Source organism: Oryzias latipes, chromosome 18, assembly GCF_053564925.1.
Source record: "Oryzias latipes strain Hd-rR chromosome 18, Olatipes_Hd-rR_3.1".
Lineage (NCBI taxonomy): Eukaryota > Metazoa > Chordata > Actinopteri > Beloniformes > Adrianichthyidae > Oryzias > Oryzias latipes.
The window spans coordinates 22,944,958-22,961,025 of NC_136254.1; the positions used below are offsets into that span (position 1 = coordinate 22,944,958).

Here is a 16,068-nt window from a genome sequence, read left to right on the forward strand (position 1 = left end):
AAAATACACAGACTGAATATCTCTTCAGACTAAACTAGAACATTTTAGGTTATAGATAGTATATAAAAAGGAAAACTTCAAATACTTTTACTAGATGTGTAGTATACTTAAACAGATGACTTTTTTGTACTTGGAGTTTCAAAGTGCTACCTTACTAACTTAAAAGTTTGTACAAATTTTTGGCATTAGATTTAATTTAGCCACACTTTTTCCCCCAATTAAGTTCTAATAAATGTTTGTTTTCAATAGTAAACATAAATTTACCAAAATATGAATTAAAATAAAACCATATAAGTGTTAAGTGCAAGACTAAAAACAAGAGTTCATGCTTTACACAAAAAGGAGATGGCACAAGGAAGTGGTTGTATTGAAGTCTAAATCACAGAAACCAAAAAAAAAGGTTCACAAACAGTCCAAACAGAGAGGCAAAGGTACATTTTAACAAAATAAAAGGCAGAAAACAATGGTTGCCACAACAACGCATGAGGAAAAACAAAAAAGGCATTATTTAGTGTACGTCATTGTAAAACACCTGCCACTTTTCCTGGCCTACGAGGAACGTGTTAGGATCTTTTGGTAAACTTTGAAAGGATGGAGAGTCCCAATCTAAGTTAAATGAAGGTGTAGGTTTCTCCTGCATCACTGATGATAGCATGGCTAGTTAAAAACAGACTTTGGCTTAAAAAAAAAAACACATTAGGGGAACTACACTAGAATTTTAGGCACATGAACAAAAAAAAAAATCCTTTAAAAATGAATTTTTAAAAGTTTTCTTTTTTAAAGGGAGAGGCCGCCACTGCTCATCCGGAGCAAAAAGGGATACGGATAAACTCTGAGTTCAATATTTTCTTTGGCAAAACAGTAAAAATCTGTGTCTACCTTCTGCCCTCTTTGATTTCTTTCCTCCATCCTGTCTGCAATAGTAGTCAGTAGTAAAATGTATGTAACGCATAACTTTTACACAGATTTTCTACACATAGTACCATTATTTCACCCCACAAAAAAAGGAAAAAAATGCACAAAAGAAGAAAAAGCTTCTAAAAACCAAAGAAAGGGAAAAATAAATATAGAAAAAAAAATTAAGCTTTGGTAGTGGTAAAAAAAACAAACCACATTTACCTTAACGCACCGCTCAGTTTGTGCAACACATTCCACCTTTTTTTTTTGGCAGGGCTTTTTCAATAATTGATTGATAGTAAGGGTCCATAAAAATCTTTCCTATGTCCACAAAACCCGAATGGAAAGGTGAGGGTTGAGTGAAAGCAGCGGTGAACAAAGTACCACCAGAACCCGACAGAGTAACACGCTCCGGATTAACAATCCACAGCTTCCAGTCAGAAGGGCGTCCTCCACAGTAGTTCAGAGAGTTTCCTAAAACTAACTCTGATCGCACACGCAGGACATCAACACGAACAGGTAACACGCTCACATTACAGAGGCTTTCAATGCCAGAGATTATTTCCCCCGAAAGCAAACGTCTCATCAGATTATATTCTGCCCTCCAACACCGTCATCATTTATTTTCCCCTATAAGAGACGGAATGGGATGAAGATTTCAAATGTGAGCCTGTTTAGGCGGCAGCTGTCGGCTTAGGATAAGTGTTGAACCACTTTGTGAATCTAAAAATTCACACAGATGTTTAAAGATCTTATTTTTTACTTAAGGAAAGACTAGAGTTGTTAATTGGACTATGCAGATTAAGTTTAGAACGATAATTGCTGGGAATAAGGTTCTCTTTCTTAGCAGATTAAAACAAGGCTGTAGCACCCCCTACTGGTCACCTACTGCCATTACAACCTAAAACTGTGAAAAAAATCATCTTGGATGTTTACTTACAGAAGTTTAAAAGAATTTGAAATTAAATATTTGTAAATTCGTTTTGGAGTTGATTTTCTACCTGAGGGACTAAAGAATAACTGTATTTTTTTTTTGGTCAAAAACTTTAAAATCCTACTGCTGTATGTGTGATTCCAGCAGAGAAAACCTCAGAGAAAATGTACAAAGCAGCTTTGTTCCTTAAAGAATAATAGAAATAACCCAACGAGAGACGAGGAGACAAAAAAGACTAGCCTAAAACCTGTAGAAAAGAAAAAAAAAGCAATTATTTTTGCTTAGAAAAATGTTAAAATATTTCATCCAACAACAAATGATTTAAAAAAAAAACAATACAGCTCCGTAGACAAGGACAAATCAGTTTTCTGATTAAAAAATTGAATAAAATTAGTAAATAATCTATATCATTAATATCCCACAATATGATCACTATAGACCCCAGTTTCTATTTTTCTTTGTACAACAAAATAAAGTCTAAGTGAAGGAGATCTCTGCCTCGGAGTGGACAGGAGTGGTGGACGGGGAGCAGGAATCGGCCAGCGAGGAGGTGCTTCTGTCCATGCTGCTGTTCAACAGGCTCTGGTCCGGCGTGGAGGGTAAGGAGCGCGTGCCGCAGTTGGATCCCGGGCTGCTGTTGTTCGAGAACCTCCTGAGGCTTTTGTTGTGGCGCTCCAGGTTAAGGTGCTGGTAGATTTCTTCTGGGAGGCGGTGGAACTCCTCCTGGAGGTCTTGAGCCAGCTGAGCCTGGAGCTGAGGAGGAGAAGAACATGGTTTTATTTTTTATAGTGTTTGGGATTATGAGGTATTACCGCTATTTATTCATAATTTCTTTAGTGTTATCTAAGGTCCACTCTGATAAAAAAAAAACAGTGTTTTGGGTGTTTTTAACATGTTCCTGTGTCATTTTTCTTATGATTGAGGACATATAGAAACAAAATTAAGCTTAAAATTGCATTTCTGAGAGTTTCTTTGACAAAATTGTTCAGGAAGAGACAAAAAATGCAGGTGGTCAAAAAGTAGAAAAAAAAAAAATCAATAAAAACAAAAGTAGAGTCTCTGCATAATTGGATGAATACAGCAGTCCAGCATGGTGGAGGCGATTTCATGATTTGGGTTAGTCTTGCACAGCTGCATCCTAAATGAGGTCCAACTTCATGCACCATTCTTCCCTGCATTTTTCCGCCTGCTCCTGATTCTCAACAATTGAATAAAGAAATACTCAGAAACACAATTTTACGCTCAACTTTCTTTGCGTATGACTCCATCATCAGAAAAATGTCAAAATAAACATGTCTGTAAGGGAAAAAAGACAGAAATATTGCAAACTTTTTTTTTAAAAAAAAATCAAATTTTACAGCTTTTATTTTAAGGTTTAAAGGACAGCTACAAAAATGAAACTAGTATTAAATGTTTTTGTCCTAATGTGATAAATAAACAAGTAAAGGACTTTTTTGTGTTTTTTTTTTTTTTAGAAAAGCCTTTTCCCACTTCTTTAAAATGCCCCATTGAAGATTTTTCTTAAGAAAAAGAAGAAAAATTCCTAAAAATGGTGAAAAAAGTTCAAATTGCACTACTCTTTTGTAGAAAGAGCTCCCCAGTGTTTTAATTCATATTCAAGACATCAGAAACTATAAACTAGTTTTTTTTTAGATCTATAACACAACATACATTTTGTTCTGAAGGTTAGTGACAAAAACGTTTGAACAAAAAACAGTTGAACTCATTTAAAAGTAAAGGTTTTACTTCCTAAAAGTGATTATAATTATTGTTTTCTGTGCTCACCGTGGGCAGCTCCTCCTGAATGTGCTGCAGCATCTCGGTGTACTTCTGTATCAGCTTATCTTGTCTCTTTTCCTGCTCGGTCTCCAGCTGTTTGGGGGAGAAAACAAACAAACAAACAAAGGCATTTAAAAAAAAAAAAAAAAGACGGCAAACTCAGACTGAGGTGTGTTGACAGGCTCACCTTACGGAACAAAGAGACGGATTCACTGATGTGTTTCGTGTTGATCTTCTCCTGTTCCCTGTGAAGTAAGATATGCAAGTGAGAAGTGGGAGAAGAGGGTCCATGAAGTAAAAAAAAAAAGCGTTTAACAAACATCCCTTACTCTTTGTTCTTGGCTTCACTGATGCTGTTAAGTCGTTTCCTTTCTAGCATCTTCTGGAGCTCCTTTTTCTCTCTGCTCACAGAGAAACAGCAGTTTTAGGTCCAAATCAGGGCAATCAATACTGAAACGCCGGCCCGCTATTAGCTTGAAATCTGTGCAAAAACTACAGTGGCCCTGAAGCCCAAATCACTTTTTAAATTGCTGTTGTGAACTTTAATATGGTTTTGTGTTGAGTGACTGGTTTGTAGCAAATTTCAAAAATGGGTTTCCACTCACTTTTCACACGACTCCTTCAGCTTCTTTATCTGAGCTGCTTGGCACTCTTGACATATATCCTTTAACCTTTGGAACGCCTAAAAACATCCAGTGAAGCGTCACAACCCAGACGTCTCAGCTGACGGTTAGCGTGCGCCTGTGAAGTCACATCAGCGCGGCTCACCTCATGCAGGTGTTTTTCCTGCATCTGTCTCTCCAGCACGTGAAGCTCCTGTCGAAGCTTGACCAGTTTCTCCATTTGCCCCTCCCACATCTTGACCGTCTGCTCCTCCACCTCCTGCTCCAGCTTGGTCAGCTCCTTCTTCATCCCCTCCTGAGGCTCACTGAGGTCAACACAAACACGAGGGGTCGAATCTGCTCTCATACCGCCTTGCTTCTTTTTGTAATTCCACCCCAACCTCTCCTATTTTTTTAACCATCCTCCAACTTCTTCAACACCCTTTTTCTTCTCCTTATTCCTCATCTGTAATATATCGTTTTTCTCTTTTGTTATATTAATTAATATAAATAAAGTTTAGCCTCAAATACAAAAGGGGTTTATACAAATATATACCTCCTGTGTCTGAAAATTCATAACCCCTTACTGCAACAGTAAAATCTGTCCAAAACAAGAGAACTTCAGCTCTTATTTGTTTGCTCAGCTGCCGGACAGAACAAGTCAAACAACAAACAAAAAGAGCCAAATGTGTTAGAAAGAATCCTCTGAGTTTGTACTTTTTCTTGATGCTGCGTTTGAGGCTTTTTTCCATTTGACTGCGCTTCTTGTGAGTGTCAGACTCCACCTGGCTGCTCTGACTCTTCTGTTTCTTATACAGACTGCAAACCTACAAAAAAAAGAACCAAAAAAAACCAATAATACACGTTATAGCATATAATCAAAATGATTCTAACATTTTATTTGCAAGGAGCGGAAACACTTTTACCTTCTTCAGGTGTTTCTTGCGCAGCTCTTTGATGTCTTTTTCTTGCTTTTTCACCAGCTTCACATAATTCTTCTGCTGCTTCAGATCCTCTACAGAGAGAACCTGCATTTCTGAAACACACAGAAGAACCTTACTTTCTTTACAACTTTACAGCTTAGGCTGACAAACTGAAGGATTGAATTCATTTGAGAGTGGAAATGAATGTGTTGTAATGACCTTACCTGCCAGGATTGTGGCTATCGGGTCCTCCTTTTGTACTGGAGTTTGTACTACACACCAGTGAATACACACAAGAGGAACAGTGTGAACACACACATGGAGACACACACACATGGCACGGCAAAATGGACAGTGGTTGTACAAGTCAAACAGAAAAAAGGACTATGACTCAAGCCTTAGTCGCATGCACCCATAGGGGGATGTGTGTGTGTGTGTGTGACCAGTACAGGTGCTGCAGGTTTTAGGGTTGTAGACAACTTAAAATCCGTACTTGTGGCTACGTCTCACCTACTTTCCCCTTGTGTGTTGTTTAGGTGTTCGCTACGACCCGTCGCCTGCAGCGTGCCCATAGAAACAATGTGACATGAACATTTTCACTCTGGGAGCTTCAATCTCCATAGCAACCATTTTACCTTTTGGTCGCCTGGATGTAATGAATAGGTTTATGTCATTTTTATAGTAATTGGCAGAAGTAAATTTTTGGATTTCCTTGACAACTGAGGTTTTTAGTTAACCCCGCCCACAGCCCTAATACGTTTATATCTTTTCTCATATCATTTCGTTCAGCTGGGCAGTTATGTCTAAGGTATGGACTTTCTAACACAGGTTCTTATTTTAAATTAGTAATTTGGTTGGTATACTAAATTTTATAGGAAATTGCTAAAACCTCACAGACACTAGACGCCCTGTTAATATACCATCAAAAAAAACAACTTCTGATTGAAACCAAAGCTGTTCATTTTAGGTTAAAAATATCCAAATATTAAATATTGTAGGGCACCATCTGAGCATAGGCCGGTGGAAACAGAATCTTTCTGCGGTCACAGCAGGCGCTCTGACCTGGTGGTGGTGGTTTGATGATGACGTCTGGACAGTCCTCTATAGGGGATAGAGTAGGCGGCTGGAAAGATGGTAGGGGCTGAAATCCAGCCGTGGTTATAGAGGTTCTACGGATAGAGTCTTTGGGCTGAGAGGAATCTTGCTGCTACAAAAACAGTTAAAAACATGCTTTTTTAACAGCTGGTAAAAATAAAATGTAGGACATTTGCTTATGGGTTTTTCATTTAGGTCACATAGAAATGTTGGTGCCGTACCTCCACGTTGTCGTCAATGAGACTAGCAAGCTGTTTCTCTCTTTTAGCCAGTTGACTGATGTACTTGATTGGGTCGGTCAGAGCATCTGCGTACTCTGCAAGCATAATAAAGAAAAAGCTTTTAGTCTCATAAACATGACTACATAATAAAGAAGACAAAAAACACATGGAATACTTTGGATCGCTATAACTTAAGATCAAATGCTAGCATATTTGAGCTAAAGCCAAGTCGTTTTAAGAAAAGACTTTTTGTTGTTGATTTAAATAGCTTATTGTTGTAGCATTCATGTAAATAATATATTACAATAACCAGTTTTGTTGGGTAAAGTAACGGGTTGAACAAATTTAACTAAGACCACCTTATGTTTAGCATATGAATAACAATAGCATCAATATTTTGCCAATTAAAAAACAAAAACAAAAAGAGGCAAAAGTTTTAATGTACCGTCAACGGTTTTCTGCAACTCCAGAAAAAAATCCAAAACTTTCATAAATTAGTTGGCCGATTCACGCTGATCGTGTAAAACGACCAAAGAGTTACGGTACGTGTCATTAATCTCTGGGGTCAAGGGGTTAAAATGTTCATGAAGTTCGGTTTTGGGTTTTATTATTAATAAATAGAAATATCTGATAACGGTGTTGAGTCCAAAGTGTTGTGGTGAGCAGGAGAATCAGGGTGAGAGGGGTCGTCTCACCCTGGTGTTCATTAGGGACGTAATCCTGAACTTCAATGTAAATGAGGAGGGAGGGCAGCAGCAGTGGCTGGCTCAGCTCATTCTTCAGGTTGATGTAGTGATAACCTTAAATCAAATAAACACAATTGTTTAAAATGAACGTTAAAAAGCTGACAGTAATAGATGGTTTTATTTACAGACTTCGTTATTTGATATCAGCACGTTTTTGGGTGTATGCTCATTTTTAGATGTTTCATATTTACCAGGTCTAATGGAGGAAATAGGGAGAATTCGGTGCCCAATAAACTTTCCGTTTTCCTCACACACAGCTATCCTGAGAGAAGCCAGTGAAGGAAGGATCACCTGGACAGATGTGATAACATGAGTGATGTACAGAGGATGAGCGGTAAGAGGGCTTTTATCTCCGAGTTACCTTATTGAAAACAAACATCTCGTCATCCCACACAGGATCAAGTGAATTGCTGTTGGAGGAGGTTTTTGTTCTGTATTTCCTCTTAGTGTCAGCTGGGAGTCCAAATATGTCCACCTCGACATACACTCCCACTTTTTTTTCTGTGAGGAACTGCCCTGACACCACCTGTTGATGAAAAGATTAAACCCTTTATTTTATTATGACTCCTAAACACATAACCCCAGTCCAAAATAAAAAAGGTTCACATAACTCTAGCTTCGATAAGTTAGGACCCAAATCTACTCTGAAATTCTAAAAAAAAGAAAAAGAAAATGTTGTGACTGAATTTTATTCTGATTAGTCACAAAAACACAAGAAGTTCCGGTCTGGTTTTTGCCCCCTCTACAAATCGTCCTGATGGCTGCTGGTACTGGACTCATCGCTGATCTCTTCCTTGTTGATCTAAGTGCGGTTTGACACCACCCTCATCAACAGACTGTTCTCCATTGGAATAATGCATACAGACTGCACCAAATTCTTTCAGCTGAAATCTCACCTCAGGTGTTCCACAGGGCTCAGTTCTAGGGGGCCTTCTTTTTTTATTTTATTTTTTACTTCCCCTTGGGGATATTTTCCATAAGTAAATTACACACTTTCACTGCTATGCAGATGACACCCAGCTGTACCTCACTAGCAAACCCATCTTCACCCCACCCTCTTCACTCAGTGACTGCTTCACAGCAATCACATTCTGTTTTTTCTCAAACTTTCTTAAATTTAACAGTGAAAACAAAGAAAGATTCTCCTCGTTGATAAAAAAAATCCACAATACCCAAAACCAACAGCTTTTCCTTCTCCATTGACTTATACGTTATGTGTGATATTATATTATGTATTGATTTTCAAATGTTGTATGTCGTCCTTAAATGCCACGTGGGTCTCATCAAATAAAATGTGTTAATATTTTTAAATGCAGATGATGTCAACACAGTTGGTAGACATGAACTTAGTAAGTCCTTAACCTTAATTTTGACTGTGTTGGCAACTATTCCGTCCACAATGCTTTCTGTGAACGGGTCAAAGTGTTTGTCCATCCTCCTCATGAACTCTGGTTTTAGCAGATAGCCACTGCGCCCGTTATATTCAAACACTCCCATGTTCAGCTGCATCGCGAGGTCTGATGGAGAAAAAGGCAAATAAGGAAAAGAAAGAAGAGTGAGAAGTACAACTTGTGACAGCAAAATTGAACTCCTTGCAGTTAGAGAACAGGAATTACCAAGGGTTTGGAAGTTTAGCGCCACCATCTGACAACCGACGTTCCAAAAGACCTGTGGCATGTAGTTGGAGCTGTCCACCCTCGTTCCTTTAGGGTAGATTCGGCTCAGCTGGTTTTTGTTGTACCTTGAAAACCACTGTCAAGGATTAGGACGGCAAATTTCAGGAGCAGAGGCGTCAAATTAAAGCATTTCTAGTTGTCCAGAGGAAGAAGAAAAAGCATATTTGTGATGCCTTGGCAGAAAATCTAACGGTGTTAATGAAGAGTTACAGTAGAAATCTCAACAAATAACTGTAGCAAAGACTGAAAAAAGTGAGGTCACGTGGACAGGCAATTCAAAGAGCGTCATTTAGCTTCCTGCTTATTGTCATTATGGCAAGATATGATGTCATCATACCTTAGTAGTTCTGAAAATACGTGAAAAAAACAAACAATAGCTGTGTTTCAATGTCAAATGTTAAACTTTTAACACCAGAGACGTCACTGGTGACAGCAAAATAATATTCACTGTTCCAACTACCATAACTCTTTGACTGTTTACCCAAAAACATAAATCCATAAGGCACGAAGCCACTTCTCTCTGCAGCACAATCAACTGATTTACGTTGACTGAACTAACACTTTACAGCTGTAAAATGTAAGGCGGCTTTTCTCCGCCTCGAAATCAGCTAGAATTATGTTAATTGCGTAAACGATTGAAGCGTTACGCTAGATCAAAAGAAAGTCAACAATTATAGTTAGCCTCAAAGATGAAAACAGTTTTTTAACCAGGTCACCTATGTACAATGGTCTACGTAACAGTACAGTGAATGAAGGATCAACTTTCTTATATGATAACCCCCCGGAGGCCACTTGTTGAACTGCACCTGGCTACATTTACTTTGGATTTTAGTGGTGCTTCAATCCTGAAGTCTTGTATCAGCTGACAGCTACAGTATATTTTGAAGCTTAAATTGTTTTCTCTTTTTGTACTTAAAAATAGAAGCCATCAAAGGGTTTATGTTGAATTTTTTTAAAAAGATTATGAAAAATACAACTCAAACGTCTGTGTCATTGATAGAGCAAAATAAAAAAATAAACCATTGGACCAGAAAAATACTTGGATTTCTGTAGATTATGATTGAACACGAGCATGAAAGTTTTCATAAAACCCATTTTTGCTTATCTTTTTTAAAGCCACACAGGTATGTAAGGATACTCGACAAACTCTACAGGCGAGTTCTTAAGGGCTTCCATGCCTTTGGTTTCCACAAAAGACGACATCTCAAAGTACTTCCTTTTCTCTGGTGAAGAACAAGTGGACAAAAACAGGTTAAAGCTTTGGTTCAAAGGATCGTTTGTCTGATAATAACCGAGTGCCTTTCAAGTAAGGGTGTTTTGGTATGTTCCACATATATATACTTACTCGCTGCCAAGTCAAAGCTTTTAAATTTAACAGGTTCAACATAATTGACGAGGTTTGACATCTCCTCCGTGGCGTTGACCTCACTGCTGGCGGTTCCCTGTTGGAGGAACGAGACTGAATCTATCAATTAGCCCACAGGCAGAATCCACCGACAGTTTTTAACGGTCTTACCTCATCCGAGTTCTTCTTCGTCTCTGTAGCTGACTCGTCTTCTTCTTCTTCCTCGCTCTCTCCTTCAGCTGGTGGAGGAACGGGGAAGTCACTGAACGCACCGTTTCCCGCCACATTTAGCCATTCCACTGTCTCTGAACCCACCGATCGACTTGCGAGGCTCCACTTCTTTCATCAGGCTTTCAGCCAGCTTCTCCTCCCCGTTGGAAAGCGTCTGGTTCCCATCCCCGTCTGACAGAGGGCAGTCTACCAACCCAACAGACCACCCATCACAAACTGACCGCCAACCCACCACAACGGGAGAACTTTGAAGCGTCACGCTCACCATTGGGGATGCTCGAAGGCTCCTCCAGCTCCTTACGCCGTACGCTGGTCTCTGATGGTCGATGATGGTGATGCTTCTTCTTGTTTTTGATGAGAATCTTCCCCATCATGTCCTGTGGTGATGGTAGCGGCTGACCTGGGACCAGCTAAAAAAAAGTTACCAGGAAAAGGACGTTAGCTGACCCAAAGTTGAGGTTTTAGTGCTCTGTAGATTTATGGCTCTTTAGAAGGAGCCCTATTTAAAAACTGACCCAGTTGGCTCCCTTTTACATTTACTGTTTTTTTTGTCTAGTATGTCTTGTTACAGTGTGATCACTATTTATTTACCAATGACTTCCAGCCAATCGCGACCGAAGGTGAAATCCACAGATTACAGGTGTTAAAAGGCTGTAAAATTCCTCACTGCACACTTTTCTTAGACACTCATGAACATTTTCACACTTTTCTCTCTTTTTTAAACTCTCAAAGTTCAAACAAGTCCAGTATTATAGAATGACAAAGCTCTGATTGAACTCTGTAAAGTAGACACAACATGGAGGAGATTGATCGACAGTCAGTCTGGACGCAGAAGACAGTGAAGTCAAATAAATGTAGATGGTACCGGGTATTTCTCTAAAGGGTCGATGAGCAGAGCGTCTCCAAAGATGGTCCGGCAGTACTCGGCCATTTTGGCTTGATGTTTGGGTCTGAAACAACAGCAACCTTCAACATAAAGTCCCAACATTTCACGCTCAAAAACATTCATGCTTGTTTTTTTTTTTTCTTTTTAGAACTTCTGAGAAGCCGGTTTCCTGGTGAAGCTCTGAACTAGGTCAGCGTGACCACATGGACTTACGACTCGACGTGATTCTCAAAGGAGAGGATGACAGGATAAGGCGACGTCTTGAAGGCACTTTCTGCGATGGCTTCAATCACATCCTGGCATTCGAAAAGAAAAAAAGACAGGTTGAACCTGGATGAAATAAAATGATGCTCCTTTGTGAACCTGAGAGAGGCAGATTCAAAGATGGCAAGCACATTTTGAACACAGACTTTATTATTGGTGTCAAACTGTCTTTTTTTTTTTATTTGCTTTAATTTTGGATTTTTGCACAAACCCACAACAAAAACAACCTTTCCTTCCCCATCTGTTCTCAAAATTAGCACTAAAAATGCATAAAATATACAAACATAGTTATAATAAATAAACTTTATCTTAAAAACAAGGGGGGTTTATACAAATATACCTCGTGTATCAAAAGAGTCATAAACCCCTATTGTAACAGTAAAATCTGTCCAACACGAGAGGCCTTTAGCTAGTATCTGTCTGCTCAGCTGTGGGACAGGACAAGTTAAAAAAAACAAATAAAGGATGAAACAGCGCTTCAACAGAAATCGACAGAACATCTTGATGCAGAGGAACTTCATCTGACAACTCTGCTGTGTTTTTGCTTATAAAACTTTTCGTGCCGTTCCTCTCTGGGTTAGACCCAATGAGATTTGTGATTTTATTGAGATTTATTCCTGGTTACATGGAGGTAAAACACAAATAAACAGCGTCGGGGGAGGGGTTTCAAAATTGAATGAGGATATTTTGTCATTTGCTCCTCAGTGGTTCTTGACCTTCTGGATGTTGTTTATAAAACCCAACACTGATGCTATTCATCTTAGAAATACATATATTGTGGAATTTCTTCAAAAAAAAACACAGCTGAATATTAAATTATTTTAATTTATTCAAATAAATTAAATAATTTATTTTAAATAATGTATATAGTTATTAAAAATATTAAATTATTTAATACTTTTTCATTACATTTTCAATATTTTTACCACTAAGTTAATAATTTCCCCAAGAAATAAACCATAGACTAGTATAGTAATGTTAAGCCGTAGTTATTTTGACACTATAAATTGATTGTTCACATATTTTACACATTGATTCACACAACAGTAACAACAAGAAAAACATGTTTAAACGTGAAAAATTGATTTATTTACGTTCAGCGGTAAATGTGTCTGTGTGGAACCATAGCTAGTAATCTGGTGCTCTCCTAATGTGTTCAAACATGACTGAAACTTTTGAAAATGATACTGAATTCCATTGTGATCTTTGATATGCATGCATTATGAGTGCTTTAGGCTGTCCTCATGGGCGACCATGCACCCGCGGGCACTGCGTTAGTGACCCCTGGTTTAGAGCCTGTCACAGAGTTATTAGTCATTGTAAAAACAATAAGTAATCAGGAGACTTCCCCTTATAAAAAGCAAAACAGCACCATTCCAGTTTGATGGCGGGAGGGGGAACTGCAAGTAGGCATCAGAGGCCCTCTTTTGGAAACCGACAAACAATTTTTGTTAAAAGCCTAACCGCTCTAGAACAGAGCTTTGATCTAAGCACCTTGAAGGGGATCTCTGTGGTCATGGTGAACCCGTGCGTGATGTGCGGCTCCTCGTCCTGCCTCTGCCAGCAGTCCAGCTCGATGCAGCGGCAGCCCGTCAGCAGCACCTGCCTGTACATCTCCACCGACGACAGACCCGTCAGCTGACCCACTACGGGCACACAAGACATGTTCACGCCTCACCCCACGCCAACATACTGACGTTTCATCACCGAGACTTCACCTGTGAGGTATGTGTTGTGTGAGGAGTTGATAAAGTAGTGCGACAGCGGCTGGTTCATGTCGTCGATGATGTCCAGCCTCTCTGGAGGAACTATGCCGTTTTCCTCTCCTCCCAGGTAGAGACTGAAAGCCCTCAAGCTGATCTGGTCTGCAGAAGAAAAATCATGCTTCTTTGACTATTCACTCCTACGTTTAACCAGACAGACAGACAATCTTTAAATTAACTTCCTGCATTAAAAAGAAATTGTGATGTTTCCTGTGTTTCCAACATGTTACTGTAGGATTTTTCTGATGATGGAGGACATATTCAAAGAAAATTGAGCTGAACATTGCATCGTTGTGAATGAGGAGGAGACGAAAAAAATGCCTTTGGAAGGAGATCTTATCTGCGACATAGAAGATTGGCTGGTCAGAGCACGAGCTTCCTGCTCCGCTCCATTCTGATGCTTCCACTTGTAGACAAATTAACGTCCATGAACGTCTTTGTTTTACTCGTCTGAGCTGGAATCTGGCTCAAAACTGTGCGGCTGCATAGCAACAATATTGCTCACCGTTTTTGTTGCAATTGTAATGTTAGGTTGGGGGATGTCGGGGGCTAAACCAGTGGTAGAGAGTGTAAACAGAGAGCTCTCATTAACAGGGAGGGGAAGTAGGGGTGGGGCTGCTCTGTGTCAGCAGTGCCACAACTTAGAGATGGTTTTCTGAAGCTTACATCGCCCCCGTGCCTTCAAGCGACCACTACCAATGATAAATCTATGTGAACGGGCCTAAATGCGAGTTTTGGGTTTCCCGCTCAAAACTCTCATCTTCACACGTAGCTACGTATGTTTCTCCCTCTGTTTTGTGCTCTATGTGAACGCGCGTTACAAGGTCAAACTTTGACTAATCAGGGTCTTGTATTTGGTAGGGACGTGTGGATGGTGTCCCTTTTAAATCACGTAAGTGACAACCATTTAAAAAAATCAGATCATAAAGGAGAAATAAATGGCTGTAGTTTGTGTGCGGCCAGAATAAAAGACACCAAATCTTTCAAAAATCGGAATGGAGCTGTGAAAGAAAAAGCCTGGAGCGAGATTCCCGAGGTTTGCACCGCTTCATCATTTCACACCTGAGCCTCTGTGGGTGGCGCACATGCGCTAGTAAACAATAGAAGATGAAAAGGAAGCCCCTCCCTGCTTGTCCAATCTGAACACTGTGGGCTGAGCATGTGGGGTGTCCAGCTGCTCATGAACCCCTGCTGCTCTGCAGAAACTATGCTCTAGAAAACGACACAGGTTTTTGCATAATTATAACAATACTGCACTCATTTCATGTGTGCAATATTCTTTTTTTCTTTTACTGTACAGTCTTTGTTATTATTTATTTTTTATATTTTTTGGAAAAGAGCTGCTGGAAACATTTTCATTGTGCACTGCATAATGACAATAAAAGATTCTGATTCTGACATCCATCACCACTGGGAACGGTTTTACAAATAGATCAAACGATGATTGGAGTGGGACTTTAAAAATAAAAAAACTGCCTCAGAACAGTAAAGCTCCCGCTTAGTGGTGAAGCTGGAGGTTAGTTCTGAACACTGTGGTCTGGATCATCTTTCAGTCCTGGCTGAGCTGCTCTTTGTTCCGTTTTTTCTCTGGTTTTTACACGTTTTTTGCTGCAGCAGATCACGCGCAGGTGAGGCTGCATAACATCATGAAACCTGACGTAAACACACACGGACCTCTGTCCAGCTGGCTGCTGTTGGTCTCGTATTTCTCCATGATCTGCCGGACCTGCTCTCGTTTCAGCGGAGGATACAGGACCTCGTTCAGCCTGGAGTCCCGCTGCCTGCGGTTCAGGAAGTCCATGAACTGGTCCAAAGAGATGAAGGGCTTCTTCTTGGAGCTGGAACGACAACGTCATTTCAAATGACAACAGTGGAGATAAAGTGCGTGTGTATGTGGATAAACATGGAGTTTTTTTTAGACGCACCTTTCCTCAAAGATGGTTTGTATTTCAGGTCGCAGACACAGGTTGTTGAGAAACTTCTGGAAGGCCTCCCACGTAAAATCGTCAGGCTTTATTCCCTCCGACTACAGACAGATTTAAGAATCAGCTTAAAGCATAAAAAGGAAACGCATGATTTAACTTAAATATGAATAAAAATCTATTTATTTTGCCACACGTTACAAAAAAATTAACAGCATTTCTAACAATTCACCTGCAGAGGGCGCCAGAGTAAAGACCAAGACCAAAAATCCTGTGACTAAAGTCTGACTTGGAGCAGAAATCGCACTTTTTCAACACAAGCAAATGTGTTTTCTTTCCCAAAATGAAACGCTGGGAAACCATTAAAACAGTGGAGAGCAGGGTTGCCAGATCCTGATGGCATTTTACAGCTTAAAGGTATCAGAACTGAAAATCAAGACACATTTCAAAACTTCTACACATCACAAGCACAAAATGACTATGTAGGTGAATCAAGATGATTTGGGCCCAGTCATGGTAAAAGTTTAATAAAACAAATTAAAACGGAAATAAATGCATAAATTCATCAAAAAGCTTTTTCTCCCCCATTGTCTCACAATGTTTTGTCTTTCTTTCTACTAAACATTGTAACAGTCAGAAAAAGCAGCTCTAATTATACCAGCCTGTCTGGTGTAATCTTTTTTTAACTAGAAATTCTGGAGGGAAAAAACCTAATGTAACCTAATCTCTCTAACGTAGCTGAACACATTTTTAAAGAATTTCACTATTTTAGAATAACGTTTTG

The 16,068-nt window shown here is 39.5% G+C and overlaps 1 protein-coding gene across 1 annotated transcript in view; it reads right to left on the reverse strand.

Annotated features, from left to right (window-relative positions):
• Positions 1-342: 342 nt before the first annotated feature.
• plcb3 (phospholipase C, beta 3 (phosphatidylinositol-specific)) overlaps positions 343-16,068 on the reverse strand; it is a 58,627-nt gene continuing 42,901 nt past the window's right edge. Inside the window, exons 8-34 of the mRNA XM_023965810.2 lie at positions 15,288-15,388; positions 15,037-15,200; positions 13,318-13,464; positions 13,094-13,245; positions 11,549-11,631; positions 11,315-11,399; positions 10,715-10,859; positions 10,534-10,635; positions 10,390-10,457; positions 10,219-10,315; positions 10,012-10,096; positions 8,814-8,938; positions 8,560-8,714; positions 7,559-7,723; positions 7,389-7,488; positions 7,147-7,251; positions 6,452-6,546; positions 6,198-6,342; positions 5,360-5,407; positions 5,139-5,248; positions 4,930-5,039; positions 4,379-4,538; positions 4,216-4,292; positions 3,940-4,011; positions 3,798-3,855; positions 3,617-3,703; positions 343-2,584 (exon numbers count right to left, since the gene is read on the reverse strand). Of these exons, the coding sequence (XP_023821578.1) occupies positions 2,309-2,584; positions 3,617-3,703; positions 3,798-3,855; positions 3,940-4,011; positions 4,216-4,292; positions 4,379-4,538; positions 4,930-5,039; positions 5,139-5,248; positions 5,360-5,407; positions 6,198-6,342; positions 6,452-6,546; positions 7,147-7,251; positions 7,389-7,488; positions 7,559-7,723; positions 8,560-8,714; positions 8,814-8,938; positions 10,012-10,096; positions 10,219-10,315; positions 10,390-10,457; positions 10,534-10,635; positions 10,715-10,859; positions 11,315-11,399; positions 11,549-11,631; positions 13,094-13,245; positions 13,318-13,464; positions 15,037-15,200; positions 15,288-15,388 (3,117 nt within the window). The 3' untranslated portion in view covers positions 343-2,308. The remainder of the gene's footprint in view (positions 2,585-3,616; positions 3,704-3,797; positions 3,856-3,939; positions 4,012-4,215; positions 4,293-4,378; positions 4,539-4,929; positions 5,040-5,138; positions 5,249-5,359; positions 5,408-6,197; positions 6,343-6,451; positions 6,547-7,146; positions 7,252-7,388; positions 7,489-7,558; positions 7,724-8,559; positions 8,715-8,813; positions 8,939-10,011; positions 10,097-10,218; positions 10,316-10,389; positions 10,458-10,533; positions 10,636-10,714; positions 10,860-11,314; positions 11,400-11,548; positions 11,632-13,093; positions 13,246-13,317; positions 13,465-15,036; positions 15,201-15,287; positions 15,389-16,068) is intronic.